The 26,518-nt window shown below is 43.3% G+C and overlaps 2 protein-coding genes across 2 annotated transcripts; one reads left to right on the top strand and one right to left on the bottom strand.

The window, feature by feature from the left end:
- The first annotated feature begins 1,649 nt into the window (after nucleotides 1-1,649).
- Lrrc10 (leucine rich repeat containing 10) lies at nucleotides 1,650-2,914 on the top strand. Its single transcript, XM_032890802.1, has one exon. It carries the CDS (start codon nucleotides 1,712-1,714, stop codon nucleotides 2,534-2,536), a length of 825 nt encoding a protein of 274 aa, XP_032746693.1. The 5' UTR covers nucleotides 1,650-1,711; the 3' UTR covers nucleotides 2,537-2,914.
- A 4,538-nt stretch (nucleotides 2,915-7,452) lies between these two features.
- On the bottom strand, nucleotides 7,453-20,130 carry Cct2 (chaperonin containing TCP1 subunit 2). The gene is made up of 16 exons (XM_032912727.1): nucleotides 20,027-20,130; nucleotides 19,309-19,383; nucleotides 19,156-19,221; nucleotides 18,181-18,292; nucleotides 17,651-17,727; nucleotides 17,443-17,555; nucleotides 16,500-16,702; nucleotides 14,018-14,118; nucleotides 13,690-13,817; nucleotides 12,969-13,072; nucleotides 11,744-11,863; nucleotides 10,896-11,024; nucleotides 10,661-10,764; nucleotides 10,201-10,300; nucleotides 9,327-9,468; nucleotides 7,453-7,732 (listed from the first exon to the last, which is right to left on the bottom strand). The coding sequence occupies exons 1-16, from the start codon at nucleotides 20,027-20,029 to the stop codon at nucleotides 7,702-7,704; spliced, it is 1,608 nt and encodes a 535-aa protein (XP_032768618.1). The 5' UTR covers nucleotides 20,030-20,130; the 3' UTR covers nucleotides 7,453-7,701.
- Between the last annotated feature and the right edge of the window lie 6,388 nt (nucleotides 20,131-26,518).

Raw genomic sequence — 26,518 nt, forward strand, 5'->3', positions numbered from 1 at the left:
CCGTGGGGTGTTGGATGAGGCACGGGAGCTGTGAGGAGGGAGGTGTCTGTTCAGAATTTATTCAGGCATCCAGGATGATCCAAAGTGCTGCCAGTTTCAGTATGTGATTTCCACATACTCCGCTGACTTGTAAAGTCACCTCAGGTGACAATACGCGGCCAGCGAGTGGGGAAAAGCATGGAGGAGGGGGAGGGGCCGGTTTCCTGCCGTATAGCAAAGAGCAGAGAGACAGTAAACACTTCTGCTTCCATTTCCAGTGGATAGATTTTAAAATTAACAGTTATATTTATTTGTGTGTGTGTGTGCATATGTGTAGACACACAAGTATGCAAGTCCCCACAGAGGCCAGAAGAGGGTGCTGGATCATCAACCCCCTCCCACCAACACACACACAAAGCTGCAGTTAAAGGCAGTTGTGAGCCGTCAGATATGGCTGGCACGGAACAAGTGCTCTTAACCTTTGAGCCATCTCTCTAACCCCCAGTGGTCAGACCTTGAAGGCCCTCGTTCTTGAGCAGTCCTTAGAATGTTCTGGCAGATCGTTGCTTTCTGGACTGGACACTATTACGGAAGAGAAGCACAGAGCTTTGATGGTGTTTAAATGCATCTGGCACAGCTGCCCCCTAGGGTTACAATGTAATTATCCATGCTTTAGAAGACGAGTCCACATGGTGGCTCCCAACCATCTGTAATGAGATCCGATGCCTTCTTCTGGTGTGTCTGAAGACAGCTAGTCTGCTTCCCATTTCCTTCTTGTCCTTCGTCAGAGAAGGGCTTTTTGTGTCTGTTTTGGCAAAAATGGAAATGGATCCCAGGACCTCACTTCTACCTCTAAGCTACACTTCCAGCTCAAACGCACCCTTTTAAAGTGTGGCAGGATGTTAGCTGGTAACAATGCAAGAAGCCATTGCTTCTGATTATATATTGGCTCAGGCTTGTTGGAACTGTGGCGAAAATCTGTAAAGGATGTAAGCCTTTGGTAACACTTTCAAGGATGTGTCCTGGAAAACCTAGGGCATGTGTGGTTGTTGCCTTGTGCCACACTCAGAATTGAAGCAGGACCTTGCTTGGGTTGGGTGAGCCCTCTGCCACTGAGCTAGGTCCCAGCCCCCACTGCTCTCACATGTGTGTATGAGGGTGTTTAGAACAGCCACACATTACAAGTAACCGACTGGTCCAGTGTGCAAAACTGTGTAAATCATTGTGCATACATGTGGAATGCTATTTGAGGACTTAAAGTAATTGCATATTTTATAGCTGCAAGTACATAGTCACAGTGTGACTTTTTAAATTCACATGTAAGTAAAAAAATTAATCATTTGTAACAAAAGGAGACAGCTATACATTCAAATATTTACAGTGTTACCTACATAGTACAAATATAGATATTTTTCTTTTTTACTTCTCTACATTTGTTACAGTATTTTATCATTGGGGGAAAAAATCTGGAAAGAGTAGATAAGATATCGGGGTTTAAGTGATTAAAGACAAATATGTGAGTTGGACATGATGTCCCAGACCCTGCCTGTCGGGCCTGTCACCAGACACTCGAGCTGCTATCAGGAGCACTTTATTCTGTCAAAGTGACTGGCTTTTGTCACAGAATTCCAGGTTATAAAGAGAGGGTAGAAGGGATCCTGAGCAGTGGGCAGAGCCAGCCTACGCCCTGACAGAGTTGGTGGGCAGGGGCTCGCCGCGCAGCCAGCTTCCCATGGGAAACACCATCCGGGCCCTCGTGGCTTTCATCCCCACGGACCGCTGCCAGAGTTATGTGGTGGGAGACCTCCGGGAGATGCCTCTGGACAGGATGGTGGATCTGAGCGGGAGCCAGCTCCGTCGCTTCCCACTGCACGTGTGCTCCTTCACCGAGCTGGTAAAGCTCTACCTCAGCGACAACCACCTTCACAGCCTGCCTCCCGACCTGGCACAGCTGCAGAACCTGCAGATCCTGGCCTTGGATTTCAACAACTTCAAAGCTCTTCCCCAGGCGGTGTGTACCTTGAAACAGCTCTGCATCCTCTACCTGGGCAATAATAAACTCTGTGACCTCCCGGATGAGCTCAGCCTGCTCCAGAACCTCAGGACCCTGTGGCTTGAGTCTAACTGCCTCACCCGGCTCCCGGATGTGGTCTGTGAGCTGAGTCTCCTTAAAACCCTGCATGCAGGTTCCAACGCCCTACGTCTGCTGCCCGGCCAGCTCCGGCGCCTGCGCGAGCTCAGAACCATCTGGCTCTCAGGCAATCAGCTCGCTGACTTCCCCTCAGTGTTGCTTCACATGCCCTTCCTGGAGGTGATAGACGTGGATCGGAACAGTATCCGCTACTTCCCCAGCCTGGCCCACTTGACAAATCTGAAGCTGGTCATCTATGATCACAATCCTTGCAGAAATGCCCCGAAGGTGGGCAAAGGTGTTCGCCGCGTTGGGAGATGGGCAGAGGAGACCCCAGAGCCTGACCGCAGAAAAACTAGGAGATACGCACTGGCCAAGGAAGAGAACCAAGAGCCACCTCCTCCCCTTCTTCCTCCCAGCTCTTGAGCAGCTGCTGTTGAAGAGCAATTCAGAGGACCCATCTGTTCCGAAGGCATCTCTTTGGAGCAGAAGGCATAGTCCTGGTTCATCCCTGGGCTGATGGAGAGCCAGTCGAGGTTATACAGGACCATTGAGAAGAAAGCATTTCCAGTCCACAGCACCTCTTCCTAAGGGGAAGGTGTGTGCTGTTGCTGACCTGGAACCCAGAGTGAGTGTCACTCCTGTGCCAGAAGCAGCTCCTTCATATGAGCTACTTGGAAACACTGGAGCGCAAGAAGGGCCACACACCACACTTCAGCCTTTTCCACTCTGCAGAAGTGGCTGGTCACAAGGCTGGTGAGTGCTTCGTATATGGTGTTTGTTAAAATAAAGAATGCTATCAAATGCTCGGGTGGTCTGTCTCTCGCTCTCACACCTACCTATTTCCTTACCATGAAGTTCCGTGTAGTATCAATGTACTGGTGTTACTAACTTGGCTCCTGAAAGGGACAACTCTGCCTTGTCAGGCTTGGTTTAAAGGAAAAAGCTGTGGTTACACAGGCCTGAGCGTCCCAGCACTTTAGCCCCTGCTGTAAACACCACAGCAGTCTTTCAGTGGAGCTGGGCCTTCTGACTTCACAGTGGCTCAAGCTGGTTCCACTCACTTTCCTTTGTAAGGTTTGAACTAAGGTCGGCTGAGTTCACTGTCATCTGAAAAACCAAACCTTTCTTCTAGGCAGCCTCGTGATTCCTCGGGGGTAGGGGGGGGGTCCAAGCTGCCCTCCAGAACAGTCATGCTCCCCGAGAGTCATTCTTTGTTAAAGGTAGAATGTAAAAATCGGTTCGCCTAGAACAAGCATTTGAAGTTTGAAGTTTCAGCTTTTATCTTGACTTTTGTCATCATTTGTTTGGGTTTTTGTTCATAGGGTCTGTTGACAGTCTACAAATCTAGGTATTTTGGGCATTATTTATGAAAGAACGTATCACAAATGCATAAATTCTAAAACGCTGTCAGTATATGATTTAATAACCTTTTCAAAACACAAGGACACAAATTGTCATCTTACTAAGACGAACTATATGAAGGTTTTCTAAAGAACCATGGGAGGACTGACCATGGAGGACAAGCACGGTTCTGGACTGTCAGAATCCTTTCAGAAATACTGCTGGCTGAGTCAGAGGAGGTCCTGGAATGTCACATAATACTGTCACCACCTCTCTGGTGCAGAGCACTTGCAGTCAGTGACCAGACCGCCGCCAAAGATGCCCTTAATCATTAAATGTAGTATGTTTATACCCAGAGGGATAGATTTCTTCTTATAGCAATGAGCCCACATTCCTACTAGATTGCTAGAATGCTATTTTTTTCCAGTCTATTCTTATTCAAGGTGACTGAAGCCATATACTTGGCTGACTCTAAACACAATTTGCAAACAAGAATTTGCCTTCCAAAGAAGCTTCGGCTACAGTCTTCCCTCTCAAGACGAACAGGCATCTAGCATAAGCTGGTCTATAGCCTTGAGCTGAAGCTAACTCATCAGAGTTCTCATTGAGTATGCAACTGCCCTTAAATCACTAACATTTGGTGGATAGCCAAATTGTTTTTTTCTAAATCAGTAAGCTTGCAACGTACTTTTCTCAAATATATGCCCCCCCCCGCAAAAAAAGCCTCTTTTAATGACGTCTATATGGCATTTATATTTCTTCTAGTTCAGTGGTTCTCAACCTTCCTAATGCTTGCGACCTTTTAATACAGTTCATGTTGTGGTGACCCTCAACTATAAAATTATTTTTGTTGCTACTTCATAACTTATTTTGCTGCTACGTATTATAATGTAGATATTCCTGGAAATAGAGGTTTACCAAAGGGGTCGTGAGCTGAGAGGCATCTTCTGGTGGTCTTGGAGATACTAAGATCTCGTTGCAAATAAGGAAGAAAGGCTGAAGCACCAAGTATTATTTCTTCCCTGGGTTTTCAGTCTGGAAACCTAAAGGACTGAGGGAAATCTGCAGACCATCCCAGGTAGGAATGAAGGCAAACTTTACCTACTGACCTCCCCTCAGTTTTTAGAGATGAGTAGTATTAACTTGTACCAGCTACATAGACGTCATCTTGACACAAGCTAGAAATGATTTGGGAAGAGGGAACCTCAACTGAGAAAATGCCTCCACCAGATTAGCCTGTGGACAAACTTGTGTGGCATTCTCTTGATTCATAGTTGAAGCAGAAGGGTCCAGTTCACTAGGGAAGGTGCCGCTCCTGGGGTGGTTCTGGGTTCTGTGGGGAAGTGAAGGCAGCCATGAGAAGGAAGCACCTCCTCTCCATGGCTTCTGCTTCTGGTTCTTCTCTGACTTCCCTCCCTGGGGGACAGAGTTACTTTCTGGAAACGTAAGATGAATTAAATCCTTCTCGGGTTATGTCTTACCGCAGCAGTTAAAACTCCAGCTAACTTGTTTTCTTTTGAGACAGCCTCAATCGGTACCTCAGCTGAACTCAAACACTGTACTCATGCACTCATCTTTATGGTAGAAAAACAGACCGCCAACCTTTTCTATTTTGCCCTATGTGGCAACCACTGTAATTTGTAATTTTGCACTCAAAAGGCGGGGTTTACCAGGATACTAGCACATGCCCGCAACCCCTGCACTCAGGAGGCTAAGGCAGGGTTAGTCAGTCTCAAAATCTCAGGGCTGGGCAAGGACGGCTTCTGCGTTCAAGTCAGTGAAAACAACTTAAGAGCACAGGTCACAGCCATCAGAGAACACCGCAGTACCCTGGCTGAGGGAAGAACCCGCCTCACTATCTGGACTCAATCCCCACCTCTGCCACTTAGTCACCTGTGTGCCTGGGTTCCATTTTCAGCAACACAAGGTAAAACCAAGATCTAAATCCAGCTTTCCTTTATTGCTCATGCTAGGGGTTTTAAAGTTCTATAGCAATTGTGATCCACAGAAAAGTTCCCACTTCTTTTTTTTTTTTTTTTTTTGGTTCTTTTTTTCGGAGCTGGGGACCGAACCCAGGGCCTTGCGCTTCCTAGGTAAGCGCTCTACCACTGAGCTAAATCCCCAGCCCCAAGTTCCCACTTCTAAAGACATTAAAACGCAGGAACCCGGCAAGCTCACAAATCCTGCATCGACATGTGAGTGCAATGGCGGGCTTACGAAGCATGACTGAAGAGGATGGAGAAAGGGCCACAGGAATGGAGACGGACCAACAGCAGCAGGCTGTGAGCCTTAGGGAAGTGCCGCTCACATCCACTTGACAGCCGTGGTAGAACAGCCACTGGAAACACGGCTCAGTGGTTAGGGGGCTAAGTTTGGTTCCCAGAACCCAAGTCAACTACTTTAGCTCCTGGGGACACCAACTCCTCCAAGGACACCTGCACTCAGCACAAATGCCCACCTGAGACACCATTCAAATACAGCTTTTTAAAAAAAGAAAAAAGAAATTAGAACCAGATCTTGCAGAGTTGAAATTGCTCTGAGAATCAGGAAGAGAACAGATTCCCTCCCACATCCTGTCAGCACCTCCCAAGTCAAACAATAGCAGTCCAGTCCTCACGGAGGAGTCAACCCGAGAGAGACCAGTGCAGCCTTTACTGGATCCTAGAATCCTGCAGTTTTCTATGCAGTGACACTAGTCATTAACAACTAGTAGCAATTTGTACTTTTACATGTATTCATTTGGTGTTTGGGTCTGGACACCACTTACATATGAAAGTCAGAGGAAAACTTACAGGAGCCGGTTCTCTCCTGCTATGTGGGTTCCAGGGATTAAACTCAAGTCCTCCAGCTTGACAGCAAGCACCTGACCACTGAACCATCCTACCAGCCCCTAGTAAATTCCTAGTATTGAAATAGAGAGGCTAAAAAGATGACTAAGTGACCAGTGCTCTGACAGAGAAACTGCGTTCAGTTCCTAACATCCACATGGTGGCTGACAACCACTCTACTCCCGTTTCAAGGAATCACATGCCCTCTTCTGACCTCAGGCATGGGGCACACATGGCACAGACAGGCAAAGCACTCACACACATATATCTAAGCACAGGATCCTTTTCACTGAACCTGAAGCCCACGCACGTCAGTAACAAGGCTAGCTGTGACTAGCAACCCCAGGCACCCTCCTGACTTAGCCCTTCCATGCTGGAGTCAGGTGTGTATCGTGAGCTAGGGATCACGCTGTGTGACAAACATGCTGCTGACTGAATGGCTCTTAGCCCTGTTACCAACTTTCACAGCCCCCCTTTCCCTGAGGGCACCCTGATGCTCTGGCAGCCAGTAAATCTAAGCTTTTCGGCAATCTTCAATTCTGTGCACTCTGCAATATTCTGATTAACTTCTGCATCTATGTCAAGTGTAAATTAAACCCAATACATTTCAGTTCTCTACCTAACAGTCATACTATCATCTAAACAAACGCACTATCTTAGGAAGAAGTTATCTTATTAAGGCACCAGAGAGAGGTGGACAGTTAAATGTCATGTTTCCAAACTTGAACAGTGTTGTCTCACGTAAATAAGAAAGGGCACTTATATTAAACTAAATCAGAACTGTACCTTATGGTACTTCTACTCTAAATTAATGTTCAGTAAAAGCTATGCATGACTGAGTGTGTGTGTATGCATAATCAATTACTTTATAAAAGGATAAAGTCAGGAATTGATTAGGCTGAAACAACTCTTCACTGAGGTATGATTGCTTCCATAAGTAGATTTCAAATAGGATATGATATATACAGATCACTAAGACATTAAGGACTGGGAGAAAGGAAGAGACAGGAGAGAGTAAACAGCCATGGCAGGTGATGTTAAGATTCTGCTCTGTGTATTTACAGGTTATTAATGTTCCTAAGGGATGGATGGTACTGGGCTTTGTATATTTAAGTGGGCAATTATATCTTATCAATTGGATCTAAAAAAAAAAAAAAAAAAAAAAAGACATTAAGGACTAAGTAACTGAATTTTTATTTTAATACACAGTATGAGAAATGAACCTGTAAATCAACTGAACTGTATGGAAAATGAAATAGCAAATAAATTAGACCCATGTTTAACACAGAAGGTCAGCTAAATGTTCAAACTTAAGGCTGTCATGGACACGGCAATTCCACAGTCTTCTTTAAAGGGTGAAGTCTTTCAAATACAGCTTTGCTATGAACTGGTCCAGAGTTCAACAGCAAATGGGAATGCTTAACAGGGGTGGTGATCAGGGACACGTTTCCTATAAGAAAAAAAAAATCACATTAACAAAAAGTAAAAAAATGAAAAGTATGATTTCAACTAGATTCTCAATGACTACAAATACAAGAACCTTTGTCTCACTAAAGTCACTGTGGGTCCACTTCCCATAAGGACGTAACACCACTCAATCAGTCACACTTTAAGAGAACACAGGAAAACTCATGCATCATGTAGGCCTGTACCCAACAGTTCTGTGTCTGACCCAAACAACCTACTTACTAAACAATGTACCTCCCACAAAAGGCTAACCTGGATTTTGCTTTACTATATATCCTAAGACTAGACTTGAACTTGCAATCCTTCTGTCTCAGTTTCTAAGGAATATACTACTATACTTGGCTTACTTCATGTTTTTCGATGTCAGGATTAGGAAAGTTTACCAAATTCATCAGACAGATACATCAAATCAAAGCCAAACAACGACACAGGGGTCCTGGACGACAATCTACTCAGGAGCACAGGACTGCCCACAGATCCGCTAGAGCAGAGAACACACTGTGCCATAATCATCCCTCACGCCTAATTCTCCAGTGACTGCACGCATAGTGACGGAGACATAACGAACTGTTGCAAAGGGACAGCAGGCATAACAGTGAAATTTTAACTTTATATTTGTTTTAAAATGCTTTTAAACATTTTTGAATTATACAGTGTGAGAAAAAGTGAGAATTTTAAAAATCCACGTATGTGAGATTCTGGGACAATTAGCGAGCACCCCCAGGAACTCTCCAAAGTTTCAAAGTTAAAGAATTTTAAACTTGCATCTAACAATCTTCCACTTAAGATATTTGGGCTTCCTTTAATGGCAGCTTCTCTGTTCACTTACAGAACACTTCAAAACTGCAACCTGCACTTCAATTTCCCCTTTCTGAGGGAACTGTACTTTCCGAGGGAGACTGTACTTTGAGTTTTCTTTTTTGAACCTTCTATAGGATTAAGTTTATCCCCACCACTCCACTAACACTGCATGTCAAACCAATGTTGCTAAGGCCCAGGTTCTAAGTAAACTGTCGCCACCTTCTTTTCCCTTGGCATCCTGGGCACAAACTCCTTTTCTTTTCCTCAGTGGCAACTATTCCACCCCAAGGCAATAGAAACTGAAACATCTAAATCTGTGAACCCAAATAAATCCTTCCGTCGTCACAATTTGACACAGCAACATGAAGCAGACGGATGCACTTAATTTAACCACTTGTGTGTGACAGCATTTTAAAGAGAACTTGGTTACTTTCTACAATATGGACTGGAAAGGACTGGTCAATGGGTACTTAAGAATGTTTATGAGCCATGCATGTGTAAGGCACCTGCCATCTTAGTGCTTGAAGCTCAGACACTCACAGCTCCCTGATCCTTGACCTTCATAAGCCTGGCTCTTTAGTCCTTCCAAGATGAGTGGGCCCCTGGCTACCCAAACCACTTTCTTCCTAAGCCTTTCTAATCTTAAGAACTATGACTACATATTTTAGATAGCTTATGTAGCAGTCTACTAAAATAACTGTCCCGTTAAATACAATTATCAAGCTCCCTGGACTCTGTCTCAGTACACTGTCCCAGGAGTGCAAGCGCTCTAATACCTTGGTGCCGCTTTGATGATGTTGTCCACTCGTAGAATCACCTCTGCTGCTTCCGCCGCACTCAAAAGAACCTGCCGCTTCACTTGAAAGCTCTCGGTTATACCCAGTACTGCCATATCACCAATGCTGCCTTCCTTCATATCTGAAAAGGCAGTTATTAAAGTAAGAACAAAAGGCATTAAAACATCTCGCCTGATGATTTGTAATATAACTAAAGCTGTTACTGCACCTAAGTGCCTGATTTAGCTAGGTTATCTATAAAAGCACTATTAAAAACCATGGCAAGAACAACTGTTAAGCCTGGCAGCAGAGCTGCACGTCTAGAGGGCTAGGTTCATATGCACAGAGTGGGGCTGCCTTGCTCAGAAAAGCTGCAGCAGACAGAGTCCGTGGGGAGCCTTGTGACTGGGGAAAGTACAGGAAACAAATGCCTGAGTGCTCGGCCCTCAACAGGTCTCTGAGAACACTGCAGTGCAGGGTAGAGGGAACTAAGGGTTGGAGGAGGAGGATGCTCTGGAGTGCTATCTTCTGGACCTGAGAGGCCCATTAACATTCCATCCATCATTGAAAAGAAAGGGGCTCCTACAGGCCCATCCTCACTGACAAGCTACTATGGCTGCTGGGGAAGGATGAGTCATATTCCTCAGGGTACAGCCTTGAGAAGGCACCTTTATCCAAGTAAATAACCTTCCGCCCATGTGAGCAGGAGAGGGACCTGGAAACAAAGGGTTCAGTGATGGAGAAAGGTGTTATGAGAACAAAGGGAAGGGGATATGACCAAAGTGCACCGCGTGTGCGTGTGTGTGTATGTGTGTGTGTATAGAGATGCATATGTATAAAGTCCATATATGCAGAAGTCCATTTGATTTCTTACCCAGTCCAGCAGTTATACGGCCTTCACTGTGAGCAGCTCGGAGCTGTGCCACCAGATCTGCACTGTCATAGCCTGCATTGTCAGCTATGATCGTTGGCAACTGCAATTTGAAAATGACAAATAACCACCAAGGACCACACTGTCTGTAACCTAGAAAGCCAGCTAAATGTATAGCCTTGAAGACCCTGACGAGCTCTTCCTATGCACACAGGGCTGGTCTCACATTTGAAATCCTGGCCTCAACCTCCCAAGTGCTGGGATTATAGGCAAATACCGTGCCTGGATGTGTTTCTTAATAACTACTCATGATTAGGTATAAAATGTGCATTCAAAATATAAGACATTGTGAACTACTGCATTTTTGTAAAGGCAAGGAGAAAAACTTTTTTCTAGGATAGAAAAACACATTTAGTTTATATAAATGCCCATGAAGTGTTCATGGCTTCTCTTCCCAGCTTACCATTCTCAGGGCCTTAGCAAATGACTCCATTGCTACAGCTTCTTTTCCTGGGGTTCTACTGGCAAGCATTGTCACAGCATGAGCCATCAGCATCTCAGAACAACCTACAAATTTAACCCAAAAATTTGTTATGCACCCAGCTGTCTCTGTTTCTGTAAGAGCCAATACCTTCATATGTTAAGTCAGACATAGTGTATGACAAGAGCAAAGTATGTAACATTCTCCAAATGCTTACCTCCTCCATAAACTGTTCTAGGATCTTTTACAGTTTGGGCAAGAACACAAAGGGCATCATGCAGAGATCTTTCAGCCTCATCCAAAATTTGCTGAGTGGCACCACGAAGTACAATGGTACAAGCCTCACCTAAAGGTAAGTGTAATACTTATCAACCAGTTACCATCTAGCCATCTACACAAAACCATCTGGATTCCAGTATTCATGAGTGACTATTATTGGGTTTTCCTTCCAATGCTTTCTCTGCAAAAATCCATGCTCAAATATGTTCTGAATGATCAAGAAAAAGTCATACTAAATGTACTCAATTCAAAAGGCAGCAAATATCAACCTGACTTCAACACACTGAAACAAAACATAAAATAGGGACTCTCAAAATTTACATTTGCCCTTGTAGGACACATCTATCCAGTCCACTTATTAATCCTTAGTCATGTGCGTATGTATGTGTGTGGATGTATGTATGCATGGAAGTCAGTGGTGAGATGGGTCTCTCCTTCTACCATGATGGTCCCAGAAAGGGAACTTAGGTCTTCAGGCTCCAAGCACTTCCACCCACAGGGCCATCTCAAGCTCACAGGATACAGATTTCAGCACTATAGCAACCATTAAAAAAAAAATTTATGTATAGGACTACACTATAGCTGTCTTCAGACACACCAGAAGAGGGCATCAGATCCCATTACAGATGGTTGTGAGCTACCATGTGGTTGCTGGAAATTGAACTTAGGACAGAACAGTCAGTGCTCATAACTACTGAGCCATCTCTCTAACCCTACAACTTTTTTCCACTTCCAGAGGCCAGCAAGGACTTAGGTACCTAATCCAAGATTTACATAGTCACTCACCAAGGGCAACCCCAGAAAAGTGAATGAGTTTATCTTCCCCAATCATAACTTCTTCAATAAGTTTGCAACTTCCAAGCTTCACAAGTTCTGGATGATCAAAGGTAGAGGCAATTTCACCACCTATGAACATTAACACATCTGTGAGTTAGAGGCTGTTACTAAATTGATTCACTCTTTAAACATTTTTACCATTTGGGAAATAAAAAACTTAGAAAAGTTATGTTTAAATTCAAGCACAAGATACATACTTGACCCACTCTGAAGGACACAAAGTCGCCATTAAAGATTACTGTTAACTTTAACTCACATGGGGCACAAGGAACTAGTATTCAGCAAAACAAACTAGTTAAGATTTAATACTTCTCTTTTAAGCTCAAATTGGTTTATGCCTAGAAATTCAAGTCTTTATTTTTGTAAGAAAGAATGAGTTGTCTTGAAATACCAAGAAAGGGGGGTTGGGGATTTAGCTCAGTGGTAGAGCGCTTGCCTAGCAAGCGCAAGGCCCTGGGTTCGGTCCCCAGCTCCGAAAAAAAAAAAAAAAAAAAAAAAAGAAAAAAAGAAAAAACCAAGAAAGAAGTCTATAGTTACGGTAAATTTTGTGTGTGTGTGTGTGTGTGTGTGTGTAAAATCTGGTGTACACTTTAAGCATCCCAAAACTGAAACCCTAAATGTGCAACTTTAAGAATGAAAATGGCCCAGGTGGAAAAGCGAGTAAAAATGCAAGTCAAAAACACTGCATAAACTATTTCCCTGTGTAAGGTGTACACACCTAATATAAATACATTTCATATTTAGACTTGGGTCCTACCATATGTCATTTCACTGTACACTGTCAAACACTTTACACCCCCAAAAACCACAGTCTGAGAAACTTCTGAATACTGAGTATTTTAAGTAAGAGAAAGTTGCATACAATAATAGAGGGACCAGTGAGACAGTGCAGCGGGTAAAGGCACTTGCCAAAGAGCCTAGTAACCTGAGTTTAACACCCAAGACCAACACGGTGAAGAGGAGACAGCATCAATGCTATGACCTCCACAAGCAAACCAGAGCACATATACACACGCACAATCAATCAATGAACGTAACTCTTCAAACAATGTTAAGTAAACTAAAGGGTATAATTCAAAGTATATACTCTTAGCTCCTTAAAAGGTTTCTTCAGATCCTTAATGCATTGCACAGTAACTTACTAGAAACTACTACGGTGTACACTTTTCCATACCTGTGACAAGAGCTAGGCGTTCCACACCTGCAAAATCTGCATGCTCAATAGCCATGACGCCAGCAGCACCGAAGAGTTGTTCAGGGTAATTATAAATTAACTGTCTGCAAATAAAATACACACTATGCTCAAAATGGCTACCTCTCAAAGTGAATCACATTAGAATGCAAAACCTGCAAGCATTTTTACTTCATCAGAAATAAAAATATCCAGCCTCATGATCTATGCTCAATCCTTGGGTCTCAAATGATAGAGAATGCACTCCCCGACAAGTTGTCCTCTGACCTCTATAGCATAAGCAAAAACAGAAATTGAAACCCCACAATATGTTCTACCTGTCTAGTAGTCAGTCACTCTCCATTAGATCAACGTTACCTCACTGCTAGTGTTCAACATTAACAGGGCTTCACACTAAAGCACAATACCCAACTAATATAGCCTTACTTCATACTACAGCAAGCACTGTATCCTTGTATGAGCACACGAAAGGTGAGTACAATAAAAATGTGTGTAAAAGTACTGAGAAGAGCGCAATAAAAACCGAGGAACCCGAGAGCACACAAAACTTGCCCGGAAGCTAAGAGTCCACTGAGTGTCCTGACCCAATCAACTGCCTCCATCTGCAATCCTACGTAAAACCATGTGCAGCAGTTCCTAACAATAAGTAACTTGATAGGAAATACAACTTTTATAAGAAAAAATAACTTTAGATTACACAGACCTGTTAATAAAGCAGTTTATTCCATGCTTAAGAATACGTTCAACTTTCTCCTTCATCTTTTCCTTTTCTGCATGTTCTATCTCTGCAACCTTGGCTGTGGAATCAACTCTTACCCGAGAGCCAAATATCTAAGAATGAAGACAGAAAGGCAGAGTTAGGCGTCAGTCCCTTAGAAACAAAGCTCTAGCCACACTGTACTGCAGTGTTTCTACAGACAGACACTTCAAAGTATGATGGGGGTGTTATCTGTACATGGATCAAAGTTATTTACTTTGACTGACTCCTAAAAGTTAACAGCAACAGCATTTTAAGAACTGTAGTCACATACCTTTATTTTGTCTGTATCCATGCCAGTATTTGCAATAAGAATTTTAGCATTTTCAATTCTCTTTGGTTGATTTACTCCAATTTTTTTATCCAAGAGAAAACCTACAATAAACAAAGATGTGATAAATACTTTTAGGACGCATGTGTAAACCTGCAGTCGTCTGTTCGCAAATTAGTAATCCAAATAGTGTACTTTAAAGTTCAATGTACCATGAATCTAAGAAGTATGTCATTATAGTAGTGATTCCAAACATCACCCTAGTATCTAAAATATACTTGACAAACAGAACCCACGGAGCTGGACAGACAGTTTAGTGGTTTAGAGCACCTATTGGCTCTTGCAGAGGACCTGGGTTCATTTCCCAGTACCCACATGTTGGCTGAAAACACTCAGTATTGCCAGTTCTAGAGGATCCAACGTTCTAGGGGATCCGCAGGCACCAGGCACACACATGGCAGACATATATGTAGGCAAAAATACCCATAAACATTATAAAGCAAATGACTAAAAGAAGAGAGTACACACAGGCAATCCTACAGCATTAGCACAGAAATAAAACATATCACCCTGAAACTGACTAGAGTCTATGGATTACAGTGTAGTAACATTACGTTCATTTTTACTAGTTTAAAACCTGCAAGACAAAACAAGCAGTGAGAACTCGAAGTCTCTCAGAGACAGAGGCCACCTGTTGTACACAGCAAGTTCCAGGACAGCTAGGGCAACATAACAGAGACCCCACAATAAACAAGACAGCTTAGCCTAGCAGTAAAATGGACCACCATGGACAACACAACACATAAACCTGGTCCCAATCATGCTCTGCCCTCATGGCCAAGGCTAGGGTCAACCAGATACTCATGTAAATCATGTACAACTAAAGGCAGAGATGCTAATTTCCAGCCTTGTTGATTTGGTGTCATCCTAGGGTCTGGAATTGACCGTCTGGAAAGACTTCTTCCAGACATGTAACAAACAACGGGCTTATTAAGCCTACCTTGTGCTTTCTGCTCTAGTCAGCTTGTTATCACTTAGCAGATGATCAGGAGAACTACACAGGGCTAAGGCTCCATTATAATTCCTGGCATAGAGCACATACACAGGAATGGGAGCAGTATGAGCCACTGTTACAAGGCTTCCCCTACTTGGCAGACCACTAGAAACACTACAGAGCCTTTGCATATCAATGTAACCAAAATATTTTCAGAATTGTGTAATACAAATGGCATTTGACACACACGAGAACCAGGATTTCAAATCATTTGAAGAAACAAGGTTACACAACATAACTTGCTTCTTTTGAACACTTTAAGAAAATGCCTATAAGGTCCACAGCTCGTTTGAAAGTAAATACAATGTGAAGAACTGAAAAACACATGCCCTACAAATTACACTAAGAAAAGAGCATCACTCAGTCCTTAAATACTACATCTCTATACCTTAAAAATTATTTGTCAACTAAAGAAACTTCAAAAATACTTTTTCTCAAAAACAACCTGGAGAGATGGCTCAGATGTTAAGAGTGCTTATACTGCTGCAGAGGCCCTGATTTGGCTCCCTGCACCTCACCCCAGGGTGCTTACACCAGTCTGTAACTCCAGCTGAGTGGAGCTGCTGCCTCTGGCCACTGATATGCACACACCCACACAGAGACACAAACTTGCACAGATTACTTAGCATTCGCAAAGCCCTGGACAGATCTCTCAGCACTGCATAATCAGAGTTTGGGAGACAACAGAAGGAACAGAGATGTTTAAGGTCATCCACCACCCACCCCACCCCCGTTTGTCTGTCTGTCTCTCATTCACTCAAGGCCACCACTAGCTAGACAAAACTCTTTAAAAACAACAGGGCCTGAAGAGATGGCTCAGCAGTTAAGAGCACTTGCTGCTCTTCTGAAGACCTGGTTTGGTTCCCAGAACCCAAATGGTGATGGCTCATAGTCATCTTTCTTTGCTTCAGTTCTAGGGGTTCTGGTACCTTCTTCTGACCTCCATGGGCAACAGTTATGAAAATAAGTCTAAAAAAAATTTTTTTTTCCTTTTCTTTTTTTCGGAGCTGGGGACCGAACCCAGGGTCTTGCGCTTGCTAGGCAAGCGCTCTACCACTGAGCTAAATCCCCAACCCAAATTTTTTAATTAAAAAAAAAAAAAAAGCAAATGCCACACAAAAGTCAATAAAATATCAATCACGAAAACTCCTTATAACAACCTGCTAATTAAGTGATTTGACTTAAGAGATTGTTTGGAAAACACACATAATCCTAAAGAGTAGCACTGGGGATCAGCTTTGGGCAAAGCTAGAGTTTCTCCATCATCAGTAAGACCTCACCCTGTATGAAATCGAGAAACTAAAACATGTTCAAGTAGTGTTAAAGAGGATTCATTCTGTCAACACAACAAATTGTTAAAATGACAAAAGCAGCTGAGTGGTCCTAACAGACAAGCTCTCTGATCAGTGGGTATGCTTGGCACACACATACCTTCATCAAGGTAGGAGTCTGCCAGGCTCCCACCTAGCTTCTTGATGACGTGGATCGCCTCCAGATTGCCAGAGCCTTTCAGTCTGAGCACAGCTTCTACAGCTAATTTAGTAAAGTGGTCCTTGTGGTGAGTAAGGAGTTTTGAGGATAATGTTGTTCCTGCAATATTCATTAAATCTTGCCAGAATTTGACTTCATCAGAACTAATAAAACCAATCAGACAGAAGAAAACGTACTTGTTATTAATTCATTAAGTATACTTTACTTTTCAAAGATTCATCTAAGTACCTGATCCTACTCAGGCCTTTAAGGTCATCAAAATCAAGAAAAAGAAAACAATGGGATCCTGTCTTCCCACCAAACTCCCAAACTCCCAGAGACCTGAGCACGCAAGCCTATTAAATACTGTCACAGTGGGGAAGCTACTGTCTGCAACACACTCAGCACAAATAAAAATCGTCTCCGGAGGTTCATTTAGTAATACACATCGAAGTAAACTAAAATAGGTGGACTTTTGGACTCAGCAATTCCACTCACAGAAATATTTCTTGAGTAGCAAATTTCCTATATTATAAAGCTAAAACTTCTCAAAAATACAATATAGCTTAAAGAAAATTCATCAGTCCCGTACTAAAGCACCTCACGACTACTGTCGCAGAGAACCTATCAATACCCAGAAACATGCTGGCTAAGAATCATGTTAAAGGGATTAATAAAGCAGGTATGGAAACAGGCTTGTACTCCCAGCACTTGGGCAGTGAACTTGAGGCTAGTGAGAGCTAACTCTAGAGACCGGAGGCCGAGGTTCTGAAGGGGAAGTGAAGGCCTAGCCAAGGTTCTTGGGCGGGTGGCATGGGTTTTAGCTGCTAGGATAGAGCAAGGTACCAAGATAATGCTCAGGGTTCTCTAGATTTCTTTCCCAAGGGGACTGCGGTATACCAACCCATGATCCACAGCCGAACTCAGCAGGGCCTCTCTTGCTGCCTTTGTGGCTTCCCTCCAACCCGCAATGATGGTCTGTGGATGGATCTTTTTTGCAATTAAAGATTCCGCTTCCTGCCAATAAACAAGGCACATAAGAGTGACCAAGGATTCGACTACTGCTCAAACCACAGTCCCAGTACTAAGGTGGAAATGTCAGCCGCTCTTACCCGGAGTAGCTCTGCAGCTAAGACAGTAACAGAGGTGGTGCCGTCACCAACTTCATCATCTTGAACTCTTGACATATCTAGGAAAAAAAGCAAAATTATGCCTCCGTATCACTAAATTCTTTTACAACTTCCACAGCAAACCTACACTCCATTTATAGTATGTTCCAGATCTGACTGGAAGACCTTAAAGCTCTAAATACTTTAGCTTGAATGTACCTCACAAGTTCATGGAAACTAATCCCTAATCTTTTTTTGTCTCAGCACATTATGTCTTTTGTCACATTATGACAGAAAAAAAGACCTCACCAGAAAAGGGCCCACCGATCTTGGACTTGGCAGTTCAGCCAAAGACTCTTGTATCATTTAAAAACTACCTAGTCTGTGGTTGTAGCAGCCATACGGACTATGGATGACAATACTTCTGAATTTCATTTTAATACTGATAAATGCCAATATCTCTCATTTAAATAGTTAACACAACCTGCCAGGAAATAAATTATTAGAAAAGAATAAGTAAGTTTCAGACTCACCAACTAGAACTTTGGCTGCTGGGTTGTCAACACCGATGTTTTTGAGAATGGTGGCACCGTCATTGGTCACCATCAGAGAGGCATCCCGTCCACTGCTTAGAAGAATTTTATCCTGAAAGGAAATTTGTGTCAAACTAAGGTCTAAGTACTTCCTGAAGAATACCTGCTGACACAGAAACCTCTGAAAGGTTCTTTGGCTACCACGTGCTTTGTAAACCTCACTGTGTAAAATCTTAGAAGTTCAGACAATACAAACTAGCTTTGCTACACCACCACAAGACTACGAAGGAGACAAATGTCCATCAGCAAAGTTCAAAGCACATCCCACAACACTATACGAGAGTTAAAGTATAGCATACTAGAGAAAAAAAAATCACAATGGAACCCTTTCTGTATTAACCAAAAGATCAGTTAAAAATATTAGTACCAAGGCTATAAAAATCTATTCACATAAAAGGAGGTAGCATGAACTCTGAAAACAGCACACTAAAAGCACATAGACATAAACAAAAAAATGGTATCTGTTATTTAAAAAATGCATTGCAAAAAATATGTAACATGACAAACTTATCTGTAAGTGAACCATCGCTACCAGGTTTTGCAAACGGTAACTCTTGCTGCCACTGGAGAGAGATGTGTGATTGGGGATGGTAATACAAAAGGACTTTTTCTAATTTAAAGTTTTAGATTCCAAAACATAAGGGGAAAAAATTATTACTAAATTTACACCAAAGGCTTTAAACCATTATTAAATGGTTTGTATTTTGGGGGGGTTGGGATTTAGCTCAGTGGTAAAGCGCTTGCTTAGCAAGCGCAGGGCTCTAGGTTCGGTTCCCCAGCTCCGAAAAAAAGGAAAAAAAAACCCAAAAAGCAAAAAAATGTACTTTTTGGCCAGCCACTACAACACAAGACCACAGGAAAAGCAAACAAAACTAGAAACAAAAGAAACTTCTAAAAATTTCTTATTTTTCTTACCATGCCCTTCGGTCCCAAAGTGCTCTTCACCAAGTCTCCAATGGCAATGGCACCAATAAAGGATGACTTAAAAAAGAAAAATCAGAAAAGGCGGTCAAAATTTACACTCACAAAGAGTTGGATCTTTCATTTAAAAGAAGCAGACGGGCTTACCAGGCGAGCTGTCTCTGCCCTCTCTTCATCAGCTCCAGCCTTGAAGATATTAACAGGTGCAAGGGAAAGGGAGGCCTAGAAGGAGAAAGTAACACACGCCGTTTGAACGCCAGTACTCGATAAGACACATCTAGGGCCTCTCACTAGATCGGTAAGGTTATCTAAAGGAAAACTGGTTTCCGATATAATTTCAGGAGTCAGTCGTCGGAGTGGGTATTTATTTAAATGGCGAGAGGGACGTTCTTGTAGGCGCCAGGGATAAGCCATCACATCAACCCACTAGTGTTTATGACAAAACTCAAGGCAACATTAAGGATGGGCAAGCACCAACCACCAGGTAGCTACCCTCCATCTTTCACAGGCCTGCACAGCCGCTCGCCCTTCAAGACCCGCCCCGAAGAGGGCGGGGCCGACAAGAGTAGCTAGAAACTTCTCCGCTAGGGCTGAGGCCTGGGGGTGGTCGAGGTACCCTAGATGAGAAGCTCTCATCTTACAAAGAGATGCTGGCTTAGGGCGCGCTCTCCCTTCCAGCCCCACGCAGAGAGCTTGGTCAGCGGGTCCCACGCAGGCCTCATGCCCGGCCCGTGCCATGTGCCGAGGGTCCATGAGACGGCCGCAGGAAGCCTGCGACTCCGGTTAGACAAGAGGAGCAGAGGGGAGGCGGGACACAGCAGGACCCGGGCAGGAGCCGAAGGCCTGGGCCGAAAGCTAGGCTCACCATGGTTCCGACGAATTCGGAGTAGAGGATAATCCCTCACAAGCCGCGCCGGGAAGCCAGCTAGGGGAAAGGAAGGCGGAAGTGACGACACGATCTGCCACAGGGGGCGGGGCCGACCTGCGCGGGTTTCCGCCTCCTGCGTGGCGGGCTGGGCCGGAAGTGTAGCTGCTCTCTGTAGAAGGGCGGGGCCTCGGCTGGTGTTAGCCCAGTAGCGGAAATCATTGAGATGTGGGCGGGGCTAGGGGCGAGCTGATTTAGAATAGAACTGGAGAACAAAGAGACTTTGTACCGCGCGGGTTGCCACGGAAACGAAGTTCCTGCTTAACATACATTTTTAAAATTTAATCTTTCAAAATTTGTTTTAAGGTCAGTTGTACATTTTCAAGTGTTGCACACTAATCATTTCCATTATTTACTCGTCCCGGTAGCAACCATTCCATTTTTCGTGCTTTTTATTTTACTTTGGCAGGGTTATTTATCAATAGACTTCTAAATAATAAATTTTAACATTATTATTATAAAGGAATCTTCATTTAACTTCTTAGACATGGTCTTACTGTGTAACTCTAGCTTAGCTTGGCTGTAGACATCGCTGGCCATCTGAGATCCTTCTACCCTGCCTCCACAGTGCAGGTATAAAAGGTGGGCGCCACTACTCCTGCAGTTCATTTAATTTTAAGACACTAATTGGATTTTAACTGCCCAGGACAAGCGCTAGTGAGTCTTAGCTGAGACATTGGCTCTAGTAGTCCAGTTCAGGTTTTCCTCATTTGTTTTCCCTCGGGGTAGGGGAGAGCCCATTATAACTCTTACATGACTTCTCCGCAAAGATCAAGTCTGAAATATTTCAGCTTATTACAAATAGTTTTCTCGGCGCTGGTGAGATGGCTCGGCGCTTAAGAGCAGTATCTACTCTTCCTGGGGTGCAGAGTTCAATTCCCAGCAACTACATGGAGACTCACAACCATCTGATGCCCTTCTGGCATGCAGATAGGTGTACATGCATACAGAGCACTCATACATAAACTACATAATAAATCAGTTTTTAAAAAGTTTTCTCTTGGGGCTGGAGAGATGGCTCAGTGGCTAAGAGCATTGACTGTTCTTCCTGAGCAGAGGTCCGAGTTCAAATCCCAACAACCACATGGTGGCTCACAACCATCTGTAATGGGATCTGATGCCCTCTTCTGGTGTGTCTGAAGACAGCAACAGTGTACTCTTACACATAAAATAAATAATTCTTTTAAAAATATTAAAATGTTTTTCTCTTTGCTCTTGATACCTAAGGCAAAGCCCCAAATGATTGAAAAGAATGTTAGTTTTTCTTTTATCCATTGGTAACATTTCTCTCTTTGATCACTTAGTAAGTACCTAAATTTCTGATACTTGCCAACACTAAGGCATTTTCAATGTTTAGTTATATTTACCCTTAGATATAGTAAGTTCGGGCTGGCGAGCTATGGACAGTCAAATCTAGTTATCAACTGGTTTTTAAACATTATTTGTGAATGAGTACCTTGTTGCTGTGTTCTGACACACTAGAAGAGGGCATCAGATTTCATTACAGATGGTTGTGAGCCACCAAGTGGTGCTGGGAATTGAACTCAGGACCTCTTTAGAAGAGCAGTCAACCTCTGAGCCATCTCTCCAGCCCTCCCTCAACTGCTTTTAAAGTCATAGGCACTCAAAATATATATATATATATATATATATTTTTTTTCTGAAGCTGAGGACCGAACCTCAGCTAGACAAGCGCTCTACCACTGAGCTAAATCCCCAACCCCATCACTTAAAATAATTATGTGTGCATATGTATGTGTACAAATGTAAAAAGCCAGAGGACAGCGCTGAGAAACCAGTTTTGTCCTGCCATCACATAGGTCCCGAGGACTAAACTCAGGTTGTCAGGCTCAATAGCAAATGCCTTTGCCCACGGAGACTTTTTTAAAGTCTCATTTCTCTGTGTGTCTGTGTATTCGCATCTACATGTAGGTGCCGGGAAGGGGTAAAAAGAGGCATCAGAGCCTCTGGAGCTGGAGTAGTAAGCAACCTAACCCTGTTGCTGGAAATTTGACTCAGGTCCTTTGCAAGAGCAGCAAGGGCTCTTAACCACTGAACAATCCTCCCAGCCCCCCATCAAATGTTGTTTATGCTATATGGGTCCACAGAGCCCACAACAGTCATTCTTTTAAATAAGTCTGCGTAACCCTGGTTTACACTATCCTAAGATCCAATAACAAGGAGTGTGTTCAGGCCCAAGAACTTGGTTTTTTAAAATTAACCAGTCTTCTGTCACAGGGAAGTTTTTCTGAGGAAACGCTCGTGTGTGTGTGTGTGTGTGTGTGTGTGTGTGTGTGTGTGTGTGTGTGTGTGTGTGTGTGTGTGTGTTTTTGTTTTTTCAAGACAGGGTTTCTTTGTGTAGCCCTAGCTGTCCTGGAACTAGTTCTGTAGACCAGGCTGGCCTCCAACTCATGGATATCCGCCTGCCTCTGCCCCCTGAAAAGTATTTTAATGGGTATATCCCAGGTGGTATTTGGAAGCAAGTCACACTAAGAAGCTAACATACCTGCCATTTTTTTTTCTTTTTTTCTTTTTTTTTCTTTTTTTCGGAGCTGGGGACCGAACCCAGGGCCTTGTGCTTGCTAGGCAAGCGCTCTACCACTGAGCTAAATCCCCAACCCCCATACCTGCCATTTTAAAAGGCTGCTGTTTTTATTGTGCACCAAGTCTACAGTGTCCAGTGGGTGGCAAGCTGGAGGATTGTGGGTGAAGGGTTACCAATGTCCGCTCCCTGTCAGACTTTAGAAAGATAGGCGAGCATAAAGGCTTTGAACAGAACAGGGAGACAGGCCTGCCCTCCTGGAGATCTGAGCTGAGAGGCAGCCAGGAGTCAGTCCCCTGGAATGGGGCTCTAGAGACTGTCTTCTCCCCTGCGTCTTAGGTCTCCTCCTCTTACCACTCCCTTCACCTGGAATTTTGCTAAATGGACTTGAATGGCAGCTTGTTTTTAAGACGAGTTTTGTAATCTTGGGCTTCCACCGATGTTCTGAATTGACTGAAAGCTATTCCAAAAGTCCCACTGGCTGAATGTATCACTTTCCCCCACAAAATGTTTTATAACCTGTGCAGCAGTTTTGAGCTGGGCATATTACATGGTCCACGGACCCTGCTTATTCCCCTTTTACTCCTCAGGTTGTTTCTCTTGGCTCTCTTCATCCTGTCTTGTGACGCACCTCCCCACCAACCCCCATCTAACCACCCTCAGTCTTTCTTCGCTATGGTTGGAATCCCTTTTGGTGAATTAACTGACTACCTCTAGCTACTTTACTTCTGTGCCTCAATTTCCTGGTGTATGAATGTAATCAGAATATATAATCTCACAAAAGCAAGACTATCTTTCTTAGAGGGTGCCTGGGCTATAGCAAGCTCTACTCAGCTTAGGTGTAACTCCAGTGTGGTTTGGAAAACATTGTTTCTGCAGTTGGTGTACTTGGATTGACACGCAAAAGCTCCGAAGTATATTTGCTAAGAGGTGACTTGGGGGAAAGAACGGTCATTGTCTAGAGCAGTGGCTCTCAGCCTTCCTAATGCTGCGACCCTTTAATACAGTTCCTCATGCTGTGGTGCCCCCCAGCCATAAAATCACTTTTATTGCTACTCCATATCTGTACCTTTGCTGTTCCGGATCATAATGTAAATATGTTTTCTGATCTTTGGAGACCCATGTAAAAGGGTTGTTCAATCCCCATGACCATGGGTTGAGAACTGCTAGTCTGGAGAGATATAACTGAAATAACAAACAACCAGAACACAGGTAATGAGACTTCTTGAAATTCCTCAAGAACTTTCATAATTCTTATAGGGTAGTAGGACTCCAGAATCCACACCTACTCGGATTCTTACTGTGTGACACGACACTATCCTATCGTTCACCATACAGGGTGCTACTACTTAATAGTCTGCCAATGGGGACAGGAAGCCTGCAAGATTAGCTGGGATCATCTTTTCTTTGTTTTGTTTTATTATTTATTTAAAGTGTAGGAGTGCTGCCTGCATATACACCTATATGCCAGAAGAGGGCATCAGATCTCTTTGTAGATGGTTGCCAGCCATCATGTGGTTGCTGGGAATTGAACTCAGGACCTCTGGAAGAGCAGTCAGTGTAGTTGAGCCATGTCACCAGCAGCAGCCAGGATCATCTTTAAAGTACTCACTGGGGTGGGGGTGGGGCTGGAGAGATGGCTCAGCAGTTACGAGTGCTGGTTCTCGGTGCAGAGGGCAGGAGTTTGGTTTTCAGCACCCGGATATCTGGCAATTCACAATTGCGTGAAACTCCAGATCTGGAGTGTCAGGTCCTCTCTCAGGCTTCCAAGGATAGTTGTGGATACATATGCACACGCATACAAATACACACACAAATTAACATTTAAAAGGTTTTAAGTTAAGCAAGCTACCATTTGTGACAGTACCTGGTAATTAAGGTATTTTACAAGTCAAAATTCTAATTTCTATGGAAAAAAAACTTGTCAGTACTGAAAGAATACACTACATCGCGGTTGCTTTTGCTGTCTGTTTTTATAGGTAGCTTCTGGGCCCTGTGGTTTTTCGGTGGGGACAGTACTGACTTCTTTTGTAGTCAGTAGGGAAATTCTTTCTCAATATGTGGGACCTCTCTAAAAGAACCATCATTATACTTTTTTAGATGTATTTATTTATTCATGTATATGAGTACACTGTCATCTTCAGACACACCAGAAGAGGACATCAGATCCCATTGTAGATGGTTGTGAGCCACCACGTGGTTGCTGGGAATTGAACTCAGGACCTCTGGAAGAGCAGTCAGTGCTCTTAACTCTTGAGCCATCTCTCCAGAGATGGGACATATTTAAGGAAATCTTGATAGGCTTCAGTACACAAGAAATGCTTCTTCCATAACCTATGTGCATTTTCTAGAATGCACTACTATTTATTAACTACATACCTGAAGAAAATATTCATAAGTAAACCTCCAAAACCTAAATTCTTTACACACACACACACACACACACCATTTAAAAGAAAAATTACACCTTCCTCTATTTTGTGGAATTTGGCTACTGTCATTCTAAAGTTATAGAAGTCATTTGTAATATGCAATCTATGTCTTAGTGCTTAGTTCTTTGGAAGGAAAGGGACTGTCTTCTATTACTAGTGACAGCCTAACTGTAGATTCTTTTGAGAATGAAGGTCACTGTCGGTGACTAGCACAGGGCCAAATTTAAGCCCATCTGTTAAATAAGAACATGTGACCAGTTACTGTCCCCAAAAGCTCTTTGAAGGAGAAATGCATAAATAATTCAAAGAAGCTTTCATAGTCTGAGCACTGACACCCTAGTCTTCAAAGATGCTCAGCACACCATAACCAATTCCAGCATTCTCTAATGTGGCCCATGTACACACCCAACCATTTGTGGCTTTGGCTAACCCCAATACTGCTTAAATGATTTCACCCCCATGTCTGCTATACTAGACAAGACTTGGCAATCTCATTCAGTGGCTAAAATAAGGGTTGGGTTCCCAGAACTGAGTGAGATAAACTGGAATGACCACGCACATTAGATACTAAAGAGTCTGCCAAATCAATGTGCAATCTTTAACGCAGTCTGTGTCCTCCTTGAAGACAGTCTGGCTGGGATGGCTCAGTGTTTAGGGGCACATACTGGTCTTGCAGACGGAGGGCCACAGTTTGTTTCCCACCAGCCAGTCTATTGGGGATCGACTCCCTCTGCTGGTCTACATGGGCACTGCATTCACTTGTACAGCAGCACTCCTCAACTTAAGGTGAATTAACACCTTTATCATAAGGTGTCAAGAAACGTGGGATATCAATACAGTAAAACTTTACATAAGTATTCAAACTTTTATTTGGGTTTTATTGCAATCTACTTTTGGCAATAAGGGGAAAGTGACCATAAGAACTCATCAGATTTTTATTCAACAAAGCAGTTTTTCATGAATGCTTAAGGTCAGTGTATGGTCAGCTCAGCTTCCAGTATCAACTTGAGTACCTCATCATGGGTATTTATGCCAGAATGGTAACAGTATGGCACTGCACGATGCTACATAGTCCAAGATGAAACCACAGTTTACACATTGTAATTTCAGGATAGTGAAGTATACTAAGACAATAAATAAGAACATTTTAAAGTGTTGCTTAGCCCTTGTTGAACAAAATCCCATCACTAGCTTATTCTTTAAGTACTCCAGTTAATAAAGTCTTGATTGTACTTCAAGGACTTTGATTTTTCCAAAGATTAAAAACTAGTTATAACTGTTACATCAAGAACAAAGCTTTCGAGCACAGCCACACTTGTCCTTAGAGCATGTTTACATCATATATAACTTCTCACGCCTGACAACATGGCTTATATGGCAAAAGAGCCCCACACCGGGACGACGGCTATGGGTGGGCAGGCGGGCCTCCCGCCCCCGTGCCCTGCACAGAGCCACCCT

Source organism: Rattus rattus, chromosome 1, assembly GCF_011064425.1.
Source record: "Rattus rattus isolate New Zealand chromosome 1, Rrattus_CSIRO_v1, whole genome shotgun sequence".
Classification (NCBI taxonomy): domain Eukaryota; kingdom Metazoa; phylum Chordata; class Mammalia; order Rodentia; family Muridae; genus Rattus; species Rattus rattus.

Excerpts from the sequence above, each read along its gene's own strand:
- Lrrc10 (XM_032890802.1), top strand. The coding sequence starts at position 1,712 with ATGGGAAACACCATCCGGGCCCTCGTGGCTTTCATCCCCACGGACCGC.
- Cct2 (XM_032912727.1), bottom strand. Across the intron at positions 18,293-19,155 it reads CTTTGGGACCGAAGGGCATG|GATAAAATTCTTCTAAGCAG; the intron begins GTAAGAAAAATA and ends ATTTCCTTTCAG. Across the intron at positions 10,301-10,660 it reads TTGCTAAGGCCCTGAGAATG|TTGCCAACGATCATAGCTGA; the intron begins GTAAGCTGGGAA and ends TTCAAATTGCAG.